The sequence below is a fragment of the Nicotiana tabacum genome, chromosome 24 (assembly GCF_000715075.1).
Source record: "Nicotiana tabacum cultivar K326 chromosome 24, ASM71507v2, whole genome shotgun sequence".
NCBI lineage: Eukaryota > Viridiplantae > Streptophyta > Magnoliopsida > Solanales > Solanaceae > Nicotiana > Nicotiana tabacum.
In genome coordinates this window covers 12,227,442-12,245,252 of record NC_134103.1, presented here as the reverse complement: position 1 = coordinate 12,245,252, position 17,811 = coordinate 12,227,442, and the positions used below count along the sequence as shown (strand labels likewise).

General features: G+C 34.0%; 1 protein-coding gene and 1 long non-coding RNA gene across 2 annotated transcripts; both read right to left on the bottom strand.

The window, feature by feature from the left end:
* Window positions 1-7,358: 7,358 nt before the first annotated feature.
* Window positions 7,359-8,888, bottom strand: LOC107817653 (S-adenosylmethionine decarboxylase proenzyme). Its single transcript, XM_016643521.2, has one exon. The coding sequence runs from the start codon at window positions 8,676-8,678 to the stop codon at window positions 7,614-7,616; it is 1,065 nt and encodes a 354-aa protein (XP_016499007.1). The 5' UTR covers window positions 8,679-8,888; the 3' UTR covers window positions 7,359-7,613.
* A 2,137-nt stretch (window positions 8,889-11,025) lies between these two features.
* Window positions 11,026-11,374, bottom strand: LOC107817654 (uncharacterized). The gene is made up of 2 exons (XR_012706494.1): window positions 11,236-11,374; window positions 11,026-11,080 (listed from the first exon to the last, which is right to left on the bottom strand). It is a non-coding gene; the product is annotated as an uncharacterized LOC107817654 (long non-coding RNA).
* Between the last annotated feature and the right edge of the window lie 6,437 nt (window positions 11,375-17,811).

Here is a 17,811-nt window from a genome sequence, read left to right as displayed (position 1 = left end):
GAATTTGAGGCGACGATAGTCGTGTCTCTCAAGAATTATTGTTAAATATAATCCCTGAATTTTGGGTAGAATTATTTTAGCATAATAGAAACAAATTGATGTTTTTCATATCCCCCAAAATGAGGATGTCTTAAAATTATTTTGAGTACAAAATAATCATAGCATGCACAAGATCCAATGCCAGAAATAATATGTTTGAGAATTAATTTAGAAGTCATCATTCAATAAAAATGCAAGTTAGGAGTAAAATCTAAGCACCTTTAATTTGTTATTTTGTTCAATTTTCAACCTTTATATTTTGTAAGGTACTTTATATATAGGAAGCCTTGTTTGGCGGAAATGCAAGATAATACTATTTACGATAAATTTAATTGATTTGTACCTTAATTCCTTGGACTTCTAGTATAACATAAGTTTAGTGTATCAGACTGTTTTTTTTTTTTTAATTTGTAGCTTTAGATCCAAAGTCATAGACCCTCTAAATTGAGGCAATTAAATAATACCATAACCAAAACGAATTAAACGAAATCAACATAAGCACATATTTATTCCCTCTAAGGGAAATGTAATATCAAATTCGGCAGAACCCAATAATAATTTTAGCCCAAACCATATATTTGTACTTAAAAAATTCACTTAATATATTTGAATAATTTATTTATAATCCAGTAAGTTATCATTTATTAAAATCCAGAACTTATAAATTAAAAATCCTAGCTCCTAAGAATATGAGGTCATTTGTTGAAGACAGTCTTGAAAACTTTCCATCATGTTGTATAATTCTTACTGAATTTGTTATTTTCCTATAATAGGTTATAGGTACAACTACACGTGAAATGTGAGAAATCAAGAACCTAACAAACTAACAAAGAAACACATTTGGCATGTTTCTTTAATCAACATTCGTGAATTTGAGGACCCATATGTATCAACCAACAACCATATCTCAACAATTGAGATTTACACCAACCTAACATTCAGTCAAGTACTCGTGTGTTTGCCATCCCACAAACCAATATACAACTTTAAATTGAAAGTTTAAAATTAAATTTTTTTTAAACATATAACGTTATCTTACTTTTTGAAACCGATTAAAAATTAAAGATTGTCATATTTCTAAGGGGCATTCGATTAAAATTAAAGAGTGTTGGGCGACTTAGAGCACTCCGAGATACGCCGAGATTTCGGGTATTGTAGGCGCATAAGAGTAGAGGAGGTCGAGGGGCTATGCGGAAGATGCACAGGGGTAGAGCTACCGGTCCAGGTGAAATACCTGTGGAATTTTGGAAGAATGCGGGTAGGACAGATTTGGAGTAGCTCACTAGGTTGTTCAACATCATTTTTAGGACGAAGAAGATGCCCGATGATTGGAGGTGGAGTACGATGATTCCTCTGTATAAAAATAAGGGCGATATCCAAAGTTTCAATAATTATAGGGCGATTAAGTTGCTAAGCCATACTATGAAAGTTTGGGAGAGGGTAGTTGAAGTGAGGGTGAGGACCAGTGTGTCTATTTTTTGAGAACCAGTTCGGTTTCATGTCGGGGCGTTCGACTATGAAAACCATTCACATTATGAGGAGATTGGTGGAGCGATATAGGGAGATGAAGAAGGACTTACACATGGTGTTCATTGACCTAGAGAAAGCATATGACAAAGTCCCGAGATAGGTGCTCTAGCGATGCTTGGAGGCTAAAGGGGTCTCAGTAGCCTACATTAGGGTGATTAAGTACATGTATGATGAATCTAATAATCGGGTTAGGGTAGCGGGAGGAGACTCGGAACCCTTTCCGGTTATGATAGGGTTGCACCAGGGATCAACTCTTAGTCCATTCCTATTTTTCTTTGCGATGCACGCATTGACGAGACACATTCAAGGTGAGATACCATGGTGTATGTTATTTGCTGATGACATAGTTTTAATTGATGAGATGCGGGGTAGTATTAATGAGAGGCTGGAGGTTTGGAGGCAGACCCTAGAGTCTAAGGGTTTCGAGTTGAGCAGGACCAAGACGGAATACATAGAGTGCAAGTTCAGCAACGGTACCCAGGAAGGGGATGCGGAGGTGAGGCTTGATACGCAAGTCATCCCCAAAAGAGGTAGTTTCAAGTATCTTGGATATATAATATAAGGTAACGAGAAGATTGATGAAGATATCACGCATCGTATCGGAGCAGGATGGATGAAGTGGAGGCTCGCTTCTGGTGTCTTGTGTGATAAGAATGTACCATTAAGACTTAAAGGTACATAAGTTCTACAAGGTTGTAGTTAGACCAACTATGTTATATGGAGCAGAGTATTGGCAGGTCAAGAACTCTTAATTATTTGAGAAAAGGTGGGAGTGGCCCTTGTGGAGGATAAGATGCGGGAGGCGAGGTTGAGATGGTTCGGGCATGTTAAGAGGAGAAGTATAGAAGCCCCAGTTAGACGGTGTGAGCAGTTAACCGCTGTGGGCATCAGGAGGGGTAGAGGTAGGCCTAAGAAGTCTTGGGGAGAGGTTATTAGGCGGGACAAGGTGCAATTGGAGCTGACTGAGGACATGACACTAAACAGGAGGGTGTGGAGGTCAAAGATTAGGGTAAAAGATTAGTAAGTAGTCGAGCGTTTCTCTTTGTCTTACTTAGTTCGCTAGCATTAGTGTTAGTATGTTATCTTTTATTCATAGATGGTTATTACTACCTAGAGTTTGACTGCATTCTTAGATTCGATCTTATTTCATCTTGTTGTTATTCCTACTTGTTACAATTACCTTTTCTTTTTCAGTCGTTCTCTAGCTGAGGGTCTACCGGAAGGAGTCTTCCTACCCTTCCAGTAGGGGTAAGGCGTCGTACATCTTACCCTCCCTAAACCCCACTCGTAGAAGACTACTGGATTTGTTGTTGTTATTATTCGGTTAGAATAAAACTCATCCCATCATACTATTATGCATTGAGTTATAAAATTAAACCAATGTACCATTGCCTACTTCATTAGAGGGAAATTATACCATGGTTTTGAAAATATTACTTAAATTCTTCATTTGTTTTGTTTAACCCGTGTAAAATGAATATGATGACATTAGTGTTAATACTTTATAAGGATTGTTAATTAAATGTACTAAAATTAGTTGAAAAATAAAACTAGCAAAAAACTGCAACACCCTTACATCACATACTTACGAAATACGGGTGACAATCGTTGTTGAAGCTCTACCCTCCGAAGCTCATAGTGGTGCATATTGTGGTTGTTTCGGTACTTCTGTCAGCCTTGCACTTCTATTAGCTAATGTCGGAGTCGTAATATCAAGGTCTGAGCCAAATTGAGTAAGAGCAGCTACTTCGCAATATTGTGCCAATTCCAGTTTTGAACTACCGCGAATTTGTTTTATAGTTTTCAATTGAGCAGCAGACCCGACGCGACTGACAGATAAGCCGACGTTAATCGCAGGTCTAATTCCGCAATAAAAGAGAGAAGTTGTTCTACTACTTATAAAGATAAATGGTTTCAATAACCCCGAGCCACCTATGGCAAAACAAAACCAACACAAACATCAAATCGCTCTATCTAGGCAACAAAAGCCAAAAGGGCCGCTAGAGAAATGGTTTAGTTTTCGAGTCTGTTTCCAATTCTTCCGATCTCGAATCTAGGTTAATTTTCCCTAATAGCACTTCTTGCTTTAGGGGTCGTTTGGTGCGTGGACTAAATTATCCATGGATTATAATCTCAGTACTAATTTATACCACATGAGAGATGGGATAAAATAATCTCACGTTTGATGAGATAAATTGGAATAAGATGAGATATCCTGGATTAAGTTTGGAATTAAATTTATTTGTTGGCAATATAAATTTATCTCCCAGGATTATACCTCCAACCAAACAAGGTATCAATCATATCATACATCTTATCCGAGTTTTTAGCCAAAATTGTCCCTTATCTTTGGGGGTAAGTCTAACTTTGTCCTTTATCTATTGCCCTGAGCACTTATTGTCCTTTAAATTTGCTAAACTTGAGCAGGTTTAGTCCATTTAACAAAAGACCCAAAGGGAGACCTAAAAACTAACAGTGATTTCAGTGAGTCAACTTGGTAAAGAAACTTTCAGTACACAAATTTTGCAGAACCGATGTAGTGAACCTAAACTTGTTTAATGGGTTTGGTTGACCCGGTTCCGGACCGGTAGTAAACCGGATCGACCCGGGCCGGTGGAAGGGTGCCAGGTAGGGTTGGGTTTGGGGGGTTAGGAGGTTGGTCCGTATATATGTTTTTACCGGTTAATCAGACCGGTCAAACTCGGTCAATAAAAATTATTGTTGAACCGGTTAACTGGACCGGCCCAGCCCGATTGAGAAAAATAGTAATTTTCAACCGGTTCAATAGTAATTTTCATTGATCGGGTTTGACCGGTCCGATTAACCGGTAAAAACATATATACTGACCAACCTCCTAACCCCCCAACCCAGCCCTATCCGGCCCCCTTCCATCGGTTCGGGTCGGTCCGGTTTACTACTGGTCTAGGCCAGTCCGGAACCGGGTCAACTAGACCCGTTAAACAGGTTTAGGTTCACTACATCGGTTCTACAAAATTTGAGTACTGAAAGTTTCTTTACCCAGTTGACTCAGTGAAATCACTGTTAGTTTTTAAGTCTCCCTTTGGGTCTTTTGTTAAATGGACTAAACCTGCTCAAGTTTAACAAATTTAAAGGACAATAAGTGCTCAGGACAATAGATAAAGGATAAAATTAGACTTGAGTACTTAACCTAAAGATAACGGACAATTTTGGCTAAAAACTCCATCTTATCCCCTTAAAGTTACAGTTATTTCCTCCATAAGTTGTTTAGGCACTTGGCTGGACTCAAACTGTGAGTGTCCTTGCCCCTATAATCAAGGCTTTTTGTCCCTTACTTGGGCTTTTCCTCTCTTACCTCAATAGCACTGAGATTTCTTCTATTTGGGGGTAAAATAGTGTTATCAATTATACCAAGCCAAAGTCTGACTAAAACCCAGAGTTGGATATAACAACTCATGCAGAGAATAAAAATTCACTAAATATCTGTTATTTTTTGGCTGTGACAAAATGGGGAGCCTTGCGCACAATGGTAAAGTTATCTCCGTGTGACCTATAGGTCACCGATTCGAGCCGTAAAATCAGTCGTTGCTTGCATCAGGGTAAGTTGTTTACATCACGCCCCTATTGGGTGCGACCTTTCCCCGGACCCATGCATAAAATGCGGGATATTTCGTGCACCTGGCTGCCATGCCCTTACAATTATTATTATATACTAACTTACTGTTATTATAGGAACCTACAAACTTTAAATCTTCTGCCCTACCTAAAAAATTGACAACAGTTTCCCTCACAAGATGTTTAAAATGCAAAAAAACAGATACATACACAAGGGATATTTTATACGTTTTTACCAGAAAAGGGTGAAAGCAGAATTATAACTTGTCTTTACTGGAAGTGAAAAAGCAAAGTACTACTCATTGCAGACTGCAGAATCCTATCAGTAAAATGAAGTACGATGTGGTTTTATAAGCGGATCTATGATTTAAATTTTATGGGTTCAACTTTTAAGAGATTTTTAGCATTTAATTCATTATATTTTAAGTTATGGGTTCACATCTAATATTTGTTACAATTGTAACGAATTTTACACATAAATTCATACTATAAAAGTAGTAGGTTCAGTTGAACCCGGTACCGAAGGGCGGATCCGCCCCTGGGTTTCATATTGGATTCACCTTAGTTGTAATTCTTCTTTTTCTTCTGTTTAATTTATAGCTTGTACTAATGTTTATTCAACAAACTCAATTCTTTTCATTTCTTTTAGTCTTTTTGTAATATGCCAAGATTTTCCTCTCCCAATTATAACCAGTAACCCTCTCTTAGATTAAAAGAGAGAAGATTTTGTACATTGATCATCAGTTTCAAATATTGTTCAAACTTAAAAATTTGAAAGTGAACATCATAGCTATTGGGTTACTTAATTGGACATTATAAACCTATACCCCCATCAAGTGTATTTTCAAGAAGAGTTTTGTCTACATAAGCAGGGGCGGAGCTAGACTATAGTTTACGGGTTCGGGAAGCTTTGGTCGAAACTCTGTATTTGTCTTAAGAAATCCATTGGATATATATAAATTATTAATTTAGAATCCGATAACTTAAAAGAACTAGAATCCTGAACCCATAAACTTCAAATCCTGGCTCTGCCTACGTACATAAGTATATGTCACTTCAAATACATCTATTATGATTCCACCTCCATCTTTGTTGTAAATAAAACTAGAACAAATAAAGATAGAAATTGCGTATTCCCCATTAACTGTCAACTGTATTTTCAATCGGTAGCTAGATTGGATTGTCAAATCTTGCTGGGGACTGAGGTGGTGGTGGTGTTGTAGATTGGATTGTCAAATGTAACTAAAGACAATTACCTCCCACCTGCATTTTAATTGATCACAATTCAAATAGCCAGTTTGCACCTATCTAGTCAAAAGTAAGATCATTTTTCAAGAGATCATGAATGTACACAAATGATGAATTGGGAAAGGAAAAATTAATAGTATGATGTTTAGTTTGAACTTAATAAAGACTTGTTTGAACTATTATTTTCTATAGTTAATTGCATTCTCTCGTCAAACGCTTTTCCTCTAGTTTTCATATGCTTCATAAAGGTAAAGAATGGAGGCTCAACAGATTATTTACGCGAAAGCAAATACTTAGGGAAATACACTACGAAAGGCGGAAAGGGGGACTGGAACCATCAAAAAGAAAAAGACACATATATAGAAGTCAAATATACAAGTCAATATCACTAACAGGAGGTGTATTTTGCGTGCTAAATTGAAAAAAAACTGGAGTATATATTACAAGGGGAATTCTGTCCATACAAATGATCTATTCACTCTTTTTTATTTTGCAGTTGAAATATACGGAGTAGGAACTGTGGTAAGATGAACAAAAACCAAAGTGAGAAATTAGAAGGTACTGCAAAGCTCAAGGTTAATAATATCGGTTTTCTATTACTGGCGCTAACAATAACATCGACGCTAATTTTGCAAGATGCAATTGATTCGTCTTTTGTTTGGAGCATAAGCTTATAAAAGCTTAGATAACAAAGAGGGAACAATATTTACCTAAGCCATACAAAAGATAAAGCTTAAAATTTACTTCAAAGTCCAGTTAGAAATTTGAGGCGTTGTCTATATACCATAGAGGCTGTGAGTTCACAAAACGCTACACCCTTCTCCTGTTTTAAGATTTGTTATGTCCTCTAAACGACTAAATAGAAATGAGAACAGATAGGTTGCAGTATCAACTAAATAACAGGAAACCTAAAACAAACACATCACAATTCTCCGTGGGGCAAGAAATACACACAACAGACATGTTTATTTGAAACAACGGAACAGAGAACACACGATAACTCAAAATGGAGATTCATAGGGCTTCTGGTGGAACACCAAAAAACCAGACTAGTTCGGAATTTGCACATCAGCATTACAAATCCGAACTACACACAGCTTGGACATCAAGTCCTTTATTCTGAAAAACATAAACAAACGACACTGACACTGACACTGAAACAAAAACAAAACAGGCCCTCAAAGACACTCCTTTTCCTCGTTCTATTCCTCCTTCCAGCAGCCCTTCAGAACGGACTTGGGAGATCCACAGAAAGGAGTCCTAGTGAACTTCTGGTAGACAATGGAACCACCCTTGCCAAATTCTTCTGGACTACACTCAGCAAGAGAGTAGCCTTTCACATCAACAGAGCAAACCCGCTGCAGTAACTTGGTAGCAACATCAGCATGCAAAGCAATAGAGAACTCATCTGGCTCGAAACATGCCAGCACCCTCTCAACCAGGGGACCCAGCTTCATGGTTTTCATATCATACCCAACTGCTTCAAAGCTAGCATAGCTAAAGCCATCTTCGGGGGTAATGTGAATGGTTGAGAGTGCAGCTCCTTCAATTGAATTCATGGAATAACCACAGGGTTCAAACTCAAAATCGCATATCTCAGAATTGGGGAGGATCTTCCTTATGCCAGATCGAACAGTCATATGAGCAGCCGAGCTTCCTTCAGTCTTGTAAAAGACAGACGCCTTCTCCCTGTCCAAACCAGTCATACACATCTCAAGAGTGTAAACAGGGTCATTAGACTGAATAGGTCCTGCGGAGGCAGAGTAAACATGCCATTTCTGTGCTTTGTCAGGACTGCCCATAATCACAGCCTTGCTACCAGCAGCAAGCTTTCCAAAATAGCCATCAAGGACAGCAACTTCTTCAGAAAAGTGACGGTGAGGAAACGACTGAGCACCAGGGAAAATGAAGCTCCCACGGGTATACCTCACGTCTTGTACTTTGAGAGACAGGCTCTCAGCCAACTTTAGAATGGGCGGAATTGCGAGAAGCAACTTAGTGGTGCCACAGGTTTTGATGATTATCTTGTAAGAATAAACGAAGAGGCTCGACTCGGAGAGGACATAGGAATCAACATCGTCATTTGATAGGGAATCAACAATGGTGCACTCAGCAGGTCCGAGAATTTCATCCAATTGTGCCTTTGAGAGAGATCGAAGTCCTTTTCCGTTAGGATCAGCAAACAGACCAGGCTCGAAGAACGAAATTTCAAGCCTCTTCTCGAAACCTTCAAAACCAATGGCGGAGACCGGCAAGGCCATATCCATGATGAAAAATGTTCACAGCAGCAAAAGAAGTTAAAAGAGGAAAATGTTCCGAGCAATGAGCACAAAAGCAGAAAGTAGTAAAAGAAGGAAGAAAAGGAGTGAGGGCGCAAAAGAAACTGAAAGCAGAAATTTTTTTTTGTTTTTTTTTTTTGGGTTGCGTCTATTGACGCGTTAAGGACGGAAGGTTAGGGAATATCAGGATGGTTTGCGCGCGCACTGCATAAGAAGGTAGAAAAAAGATGAGTGTCAGTTACAAAATCCTTATTATCTATGGATCAGGGGTTCTAAACAAATGAAATCCAGATACTTACGTTGGAGTATGCAGCAGATCGGAACTTCTTAACTCCACCGTTTGGTCGAACGTCTTCAATGCTGTAGCCGAGGGGAGCTTCGTAAAATAAGGAACTACTACTGGACTTCTTTTTCCCACCTTTTGACTCCATTAGATCATTCACCTGTACATGCCAACGGCAACTTGTAAGTCAGATCCCAATGGGAAACTAAGATAACAGACATAGAACTCTAATAAGGTGAAAAATAAAAATAAATATTTAGACATTTGATTTTTTTAATAAGATTTAGACAACTAATATACTATCTGTAGATTACATAAACCTTTTGGATGGGGAACGTTTTCTACAGGAGATAATTGAACTATCAAGGTTTCTGGATAGCACAAAGGAAGAACCAGTTATCAATAATAAAGATTTCCTATCCCCATATATCATTTAGAACGAACACCTATGGAACAATTTGATCAAAAAGCAGGCATGTCACCATGTGGCAAAGCCGTTGGCTCATCGAGCTATGATTTGCAAAAGGCATTACATGTCCAAGACCAAGATATTGTCATCCATTGCTCCCAAATATCTTAGAACCTCTAGCTCCTATTTTTCATATTTTGTCTCTTCTTAGTGATGAAAACATACATTCACGTACAACCATTATTAATATGCATCGAAAACTAACAATTACCGGTTATTTGACATAGAACATGGAGAAATGTCTTACTATTTCAAATACCATGTAACAACTATTCAATTAAAAAGACAGACAAAAAGATTAAGAGTGAGCCCTTAAGATTCAGAAATTATGTCAATATTACAACTTTGAATTTTAAAATATAGAAAATAGACAGAAGATTTTGCTTGAAGTAGTTCTCCAAAACGAACAAGTCATGTCATCCAACAAAAAGTGTGTGACTCGCACAATCATGAAAGTGAGATCAGATCTCCCTTTTGATATTGTATATATATTCTATCCTTACAGAAGATTAACCTATTAAGGATGGATTCTCCCACCTTAATATAGACGGGGAAAGGTCAAGTAAGGCTGCCAAGGTGGGTCCTACTGTTCAGCTAGGAAACAAGAATCTTTGGAATGCCTCCAATATACAATTGTAGCTAATTTTCAAAAAGAAAATAAACTTTAGGGAAAAAACAAAGGAAAATGCCATATCTCAAATCCCCAACTCTGCTGGGAAAATAACACTCTCCGTCACCTTTCCTTTTTCACACTTTCTATTTAGAGGATGAAAGTTGACTATAATTTTAATAAACATTTAAATATACTTAAGTTTTCATTTCTGAATATAGTGATTTTATGTTCAAATAATGCTGGACCTTTACAAAATACAAATATCATGATACAATTATTACAATTATATATCCATCTTAAATTTACATAAGTTATAAAAAAAACAAATCCAATGGTTCAATAAGAAAAGACATTGATCTTTTCAATTCATCCCCCTAAAAAATCGTAGCTAGCTCATTAGAGGGCAAAAAAGTCATTAGCTAAAAAATAAAAGGAAAAGAACAACAACAATGATATCAAAAAGCTTTTCAGAAAAATGATGTCTCAAATCATATCTCTTACCATCTGCCTATGGCTAAGTCAAGTGACTCGGACACCGCAGTTGTGAAAAAAAATCTCAAATCTCCACACGGAAAGTAGTGTTTTCTTAATCACAATAATTTTCTTAGACATTTCAATACCTTCAACAAAACAATTTCTCCTTTAATGACAATTTTTTCTTATACATTTTTAATATAAATCTAATCCTAAGTGATTCACATAGAATTATTTTGTCAGTAGTTCCTACATATAGTGATTTATTTTTAAAACATCATAAAGAATTATCAACAACCCTAGATCTACTTAAATTTCGCACATGCATAAAACTTTTGCAGAATAAAAAAACAAATTCCTGAATTTTAGAACACCAAAATCTAATCATATCAACAACATTCACCACAAATAAAAAAAATGGAACATGAACACTAAAAAAACGTTAATGATGGGGAAAAAAACGTCAATCGTCATACTTACAATATAAAATTTGAAATTTGTTCTAAATCCGATGCTCTCCGATATATTACGATCTTTTCCTCCAATAAATCCTGCAAAAAACGAAAATTGAAGCAAACAACAAATTAAACAACAAAATAAATCTAAAAGGTACAGATATGCCAAGAAAACTTCCAGAAAATAACAAAAAACGAATCAGGAACATGTTCAATAATAAAATAGATTTAAAATGTACAAATCTACTTACAGAAAATTCCGAAGAAGAGATGAAACCCTAGAAATTTGCTATGAAGAAAATTCCGAAAATTCCGAATGAGTTAACAAGAAAGCAGAAAGATACGCAATATTATCGTGAGCTGTTTCAGAGAGGTTACAAGTTGGGATATTTATATAGGAATTGATCACATGATTGGTCCCTTTATTCTATGTATATTACAGTTAAGCCCTTTTACTTTCTGAGAATTTTCCGCTCGCTTAATAAAATGACGGTATTGCCCTTTTAAGTGGACAAAATGGTAGGTGGCCATGACTTGGGAGTCTTTTTAAAATGGTGAGTGCACTTGAAAACTTTAGTTAGTTACCAAATGTGTCCTTATATTTGTAATTTAATTCCATTTTAAGAGGTTTAAAAATTGTTGAGAATTTAAGTTATTTCTTTTTATGAAATTGTTAATCAGATTTTCTTACCAAGATTATTCTCATGTTTAATTTAAAACCATTTTTAAAATTCTCTTCTAAAAGTGGTTGATAATTCAATTTCTTTCTTTGTTGGAAATATATTCTTGATTTCTTGTTAATCATTAAGCATAAAGTTAGTCACTTATTATTTTTCCTCTTTTGAATTGGTCAAAAAATTCATATTAATATTATTTTTGTATCATTTAACAACCAAGGTTACATTTATCAAAATCTTGATATGATTACCTTTACTTTTGTAACAAGATTGCCTGAATGTTTTAGTGGGAATAATGGAAAAAAGGTTAAAAATATGAGACTAGAATAGTCTAGAGTAACTCTACCACCAATGTAATTATTGAGATACTAAAAGAAAATTAATACTCCTCGTTTCAATTTATGTGAACATATTTCTTTTTTAGTCTGTACCAAAAATAATGATTTATTTCCCTATTTGAAAACAATTTACCTTTATGCAATTATTTATAGCCACACAAAACATATATGCCTCATTTTACACCACAAATTCAAAAATCTTATCTCTTTTCTTAAACTCTCTGTCCAGTCAAATGGATTCAGATCAATTGAAACGGAGGGAGGGAGTATGACAGATTGAGAGCATGTAAAAATTAAAATAGTCTAATTCATATTTGCAACTTGTGAGGAATTGAAGTCAAAGTTGTTTAAATAATTTATTTAATTAGCATTTCACTAAACAGTTTGGATTATAGTTTTTAATTTAAGTGCGAACAAGATTCAATTGTCAAGGTGTTAAAAAAATACGTCCGAGTTTCAAAGATGGGGAACCTGATATTTCGTGTCATTTTGATTAAAATGACTAGTTTAAGTGGCCCGTGGTGATTTTTGTATCTACTTTTAACAACTTAGCATTTGAATTTTGGGATTTTGAAACTTTATTACCTTCCTTAATTAAATTTTAACTTAATTATATGGTTATATACAGTTTACCAATTATATATAAATAAGTTTTAAATGAGTATCCATTTATATTAGGAATTGAATAAGGAATATCAGTTATTTCTTTATCCTTTTATACTTGACCCCTCTCCCTGAGTCTCTCTCTTCGTCTCTCTACTCTCCTTCTCTGCTTTTTTTCCCAATTTTTCTTCCCAATTTTTCTTCCTTTGATATTCTCTATTTTTTTATATTTTTTTTGTTGTATAGAGTTTTAATGAAATTCATCAATGGATTTCAATCGTTTTAACTTAGCAATTCCCTTTCGTGTTGCACAATTGATGTTCGAATTAAAATTGTCAATCAATAAATTTTGAAGATGTTTGATTCTCCACCATTGACAACCACTAAAAAGTTTCGAAGTATTGAATTCGAATTTGGGTTTTCAAAAATTATTATTTATTTGAACTAGGTATTGTTGCAAACAATTGAGAATATTTTTTGGAGTTTAATATATCTCAATTTTGAGGGTGTTTGGTGAAGATTAGACTTGATTTTAACCGAATTTCAGATTGAAAATCGAAAAAGAAGGAGAAGAACACATGACATACAATATACTTACGAAATTGAATTAAAGTTGTATTATAGTTGTATGTAAATTGTATTTAAGTTGTATTATGTTGTAGTTATATATTTTTTTTATTTGAATGTTGTATGAAGGTTGAAAAATAGTTGTATAATATATGAATCGTTGTAAGAAATTTGTATTTAAGTTATAAATACTATCTTTTTACTTAAAGTTGTTGATATGTATCAAAATTGTATTAACAGAGGAAGTTTTGATTAGAATTTTAGAGAGGAAGAAGAACACACCACATACAAAATATATACAAATTAGATACAAAATACATAGAAAAGATATATTGTATAAAATTTGTATGAAAATTGTATTTAAGTTATATGATATTGTAGATGTATTTAACTGAGTAAAAATAATGTATGAAAATTATAGATAAGTTATAAATATATTGTATACTATATAATTAGTTGTATAAAAAAATTTAGTTCAAATAAATCCTGCAAAATCAAGATTAGGATATTTAGTTCAACTCAGCAGATGCAGAATATGGGACCAAACTTTGCATAGCAAGATCAAAAAATTGATTTAAATCCAAGTGTTACTTGTTTCAAGGCCAACCATTAATTGTCTAAGTTATCCATGAAAAATAAGTTCTCTAATATTTTTCTTAACTTTTTCACTTTAATAAAAAAGAAAAATTGTGTAACTAAATTCTCTAATTTAAGGCACGAGCCTTTGACTATATATATATATATATATATATATATATATATATATATATATATAGCGAGAGAGAATAGGGAAAGAGGAGAAGAGAGAAAAAAAGGAAAAGAGTGTAACTAAATCTCCTAATTTAAGGCACAAATAATGGAATGTATATAATTTATAAATAATTCTTGTTTAAGGTGGGTAATATACAAAATTAGGACAATTTTGATAAATAAATTTAAAATATTGTATAAGAAAGAAAATATTTTTTGTTAATTTTATGTCCAAGTAATAGAAAAATGGTTCTAGACAAGTCCGTGCGAAGGGGTCGATCGAGAAGGTATGCAAGTGGGTACTCCATGACTGTGATATGACATTTTCTTAGATAATTTTTAGTAGCTCTAGGCTATAGTTATATTATATTCTCATAAATTGTGATTTTTTATTTGACCACATATTGAAGTTTAAGTTCGTTATCTACTTACTCGTGGTAGGTGAGTCTATTCAAACTCGAATTCATTTTTGCAAAAGAGCAAAATCCATGGTTCACCTAATAATGGAATTTCAATGAATGGACAATTATACAATTTGATGCATTGAATTAGTACTAAACTAGCAAGAAAAAAAGAAGTACTAAACTAGGAAAATGTGGTTCCTATTTTTCTGTCTCTTCGCTCTTATGGCTTTCTCTCTCTCTTTTTTTAATATATAATTTTTTTCCTCTCTTGTTTCACCTTCTTTGTCGTAAATTGACTTGACATAATATTTCATAAAGAAATCAAGATATTTAAATGTTTGTGATCTTAAATACTTCTATATCATAATATTTGTGTGACTATAAAAATTTTAAAATTTGTGGTATTAAATATCTCATAACATTTTTGTAGCTACAAAAATTCTCATTAAGGTCTAATGACGAAAACAGAATCTTCACCAAAATAATTCAAAAAATAAAAAAGAGAAAACACACAAAAAAGCTATATTTAACCTTATATTTAGTATTATTATTATTACTATTGTTATTATTATTATTATTCTCCTCATAATAAAAGCACATGTAATTATTGTTATTCTCCTCATACATTTCAAGAATCTCTTCTTATGCCCAAATGCATGTTATTTCGCATTTGGTCACAATAACTAAGTGATCAAATAGTGAAGACCCGTGGTAGGTGAGTGTTTCCAATGGAATTTGACTTCACTATTTCAAAGTGCTACATGTTCCATGAAACTTAAATGAATCACGCAAAATGAAAAAATTAAACTTCAATGAATCCATCAGGTCTTAAAGTTATTTTTTTGTAACCTATATGTCACGGGTTTGAACTGTGAAAGTGATCATTAATGCTTGTATTAGAATAAGTTTTTTAAATAAGACCCTTGAGTTTTTTGTTATTGTTGTTGTTGTACCCCTTAAATTGCGGCTCATCGGACTCTATGTGAACGCAAAATGTCTGCACCTACCTACACTTTTTCTTAAACTTCAATGAATGGCCAAACTCGAGGCAAATGGACAAGTAAAACGTGCTTCCTTAGCTCAATTTCTCAATCTCCTCAACAATATTTTTCTTTAAAAAAATTCCTTTCCTCCCTCTTCAACCGTGAGAAAAGATTATATTCTTTCACACTATTAATTTATTTATTAATATATAGGAATAAAGAAGGTTCAAAGTAGTGTTGTGACGATAAGGCCAAAAGGATTCCAATCTGTGTGTTGTAGCTTTATTTACGATCTCTTAATTAGTTAATTACGGATCACTTTAGGATCATGAGAAAATGAATAGTAATTCACTATATTAATGAAAAAAAGGGAAAAATACATAGTATGTGATTAATTAATTTTTAAAATAAGGAAGGATAGTTAGACAATTGTGACTATGAGACTAATCACATTTCGCACTCATGAACTCTGATTCAAATTATCGTCTTTTAACCACTTTTTTTTTATTACATTGGGACAGGAGAGGAAAAAAAAAAAAAAAGGGAATATTAGGCTACTGATATGATTTAAACTTTGAACTCTCTACTTCAAATGTGAAGGCCCATTGCATTATTCAAAAAGATTAAAAAATAAAATAGATATAAGACTTTAATTTGGAGATAAAATTTCAGCGCAAGGAACATAATGCATTATTTAAAAAGAAAAGAAGACCAATAAGTTTGTGACTTCAAAGTTTAAATAAAGAAATAGATTTGTTTGTAAAGTCCAAGCACATGATTGCATTTATTTTATTATTAACAGATCCGAATCATCGGCAGATAATGAGGATATGAGAGTGTAATAATGGGAAACTTCGGGGGTGTTTAAGTTGAGGGGGTGGGGTTGGGGGGTTGGGTGGGTTCGGGGGGGGGGAGTGGTAATTTAGGTAGACAAAAATCAGATTCGTGTCGATAAGGGACTTTCTTGGATATTGACTCATTGAGTGATCATTCAGGATTTCTTTTTTCTTTTCTTTTTTCTTTTTTTTTTTTTTACTTTGATTAATTCTACGGTAGTTATAAATAATTTTATTCATCAAGATTTAAACAGAAAAAAAAATATCTAGTATTTTTACCTTCATTTAAATTTGAGCATGAGGTCTCGTGGTTTCTCAATACCTTTGCATTAACCACTAGATTGCACTAGAGGCGGAACCAAGATTTGAAACTTATAGATTCAACGATTTATTATTTTTAAGTTACTGAATTTTAAATTAATAAATTATACACAATAATTTTCGTAAGATAAACATAAAATTTGAATTAAAGCTATTGAATTTGATCGAACCATAATTAATGTGCTAGCTCTACCCATGGACCACTCCCTTAATTCGAGATTTTACTTTGTTTTAGAAATGATGAAATATATAGAAAAGAGTGATTCCTTTTTTATGTGCTTCATGTAAATCTAAATTATTTAAATTAACTGTTAAGAGTATTTATTCGTTTATCAAATTTTATACGATAAATAAATTAATCGGATCAGTAAATTTCGGATATTTATAAAATAAGAAAGACGTGCCTTCCTAAAGGGGTATATAAAGATAATTTTATGTAAGTTGGTGGGTCTATATGTAAGAAAAAGAAAGAGACAAAAGAAGGACCAATTTGTCATCGTGTGCATGAGCTGTAAGCCTTTTGGTTTCTCTTTTCTAATAATTTTCAACGAAGTTTGTCTCACATTTTTGTTCTCTTGAACTCAAGGACCCCAAAAGTGCAAGTATCACTCCATTTCATCATTTCATGTTTAATTGGCAATCAAATACTCCTATTGGTTTTTACTTTTTCCTCGTATCATAAATCAACAACAATAACAACGACCCCATAAAATTTATTAGTGGAGTCTCGAGAAGATAGTATAAACACAAATCTTACCCTTACCTTAAGAGAGTAGAGATGTTGTTTCCGAAAGACCATCGGCTCAAGAAAACGAAAAGAGACAATATATCAGTATCATCAATATAAACCATAGAAATAGTAACAACATCATAAGAAACAGAAAATAGATGAAAAGCAAAAGCAATAACCGGTAAATAGACCCGGCACTATGAAAAACAAAAAAGTAGTAAGAACATAACATTAACCACTAGCAGTATAAAACAAAAATCCTATCAAAATAGCCTCACATTGGTACGAAGAAGAAATAGGCTCAACTAACTCCTAACCTATAACCCTAATGCTCAACTTCCGCGACTTTCTATCAGGGGTCATGTTCTCGAAAATCTGAAGTCACGTCATGCCCTGCCTGATCAGCTCTCCCAATACTTTTTAGGTCGCCATCTACCTCTTCTCGTGCCTTTCCGCTCACATACAATCTTATATTTATTAATTTGGTTGAATATTGAATGGGGGTAGGTATTTATCCCTAACCACCCAGGATCACGTGATTTGCGTATCCTCATATTTTACAAAAAAAAATTAAAAATAGTGAAATGATGAAAAATAGAAAGTAAAATTGAGAAAGTG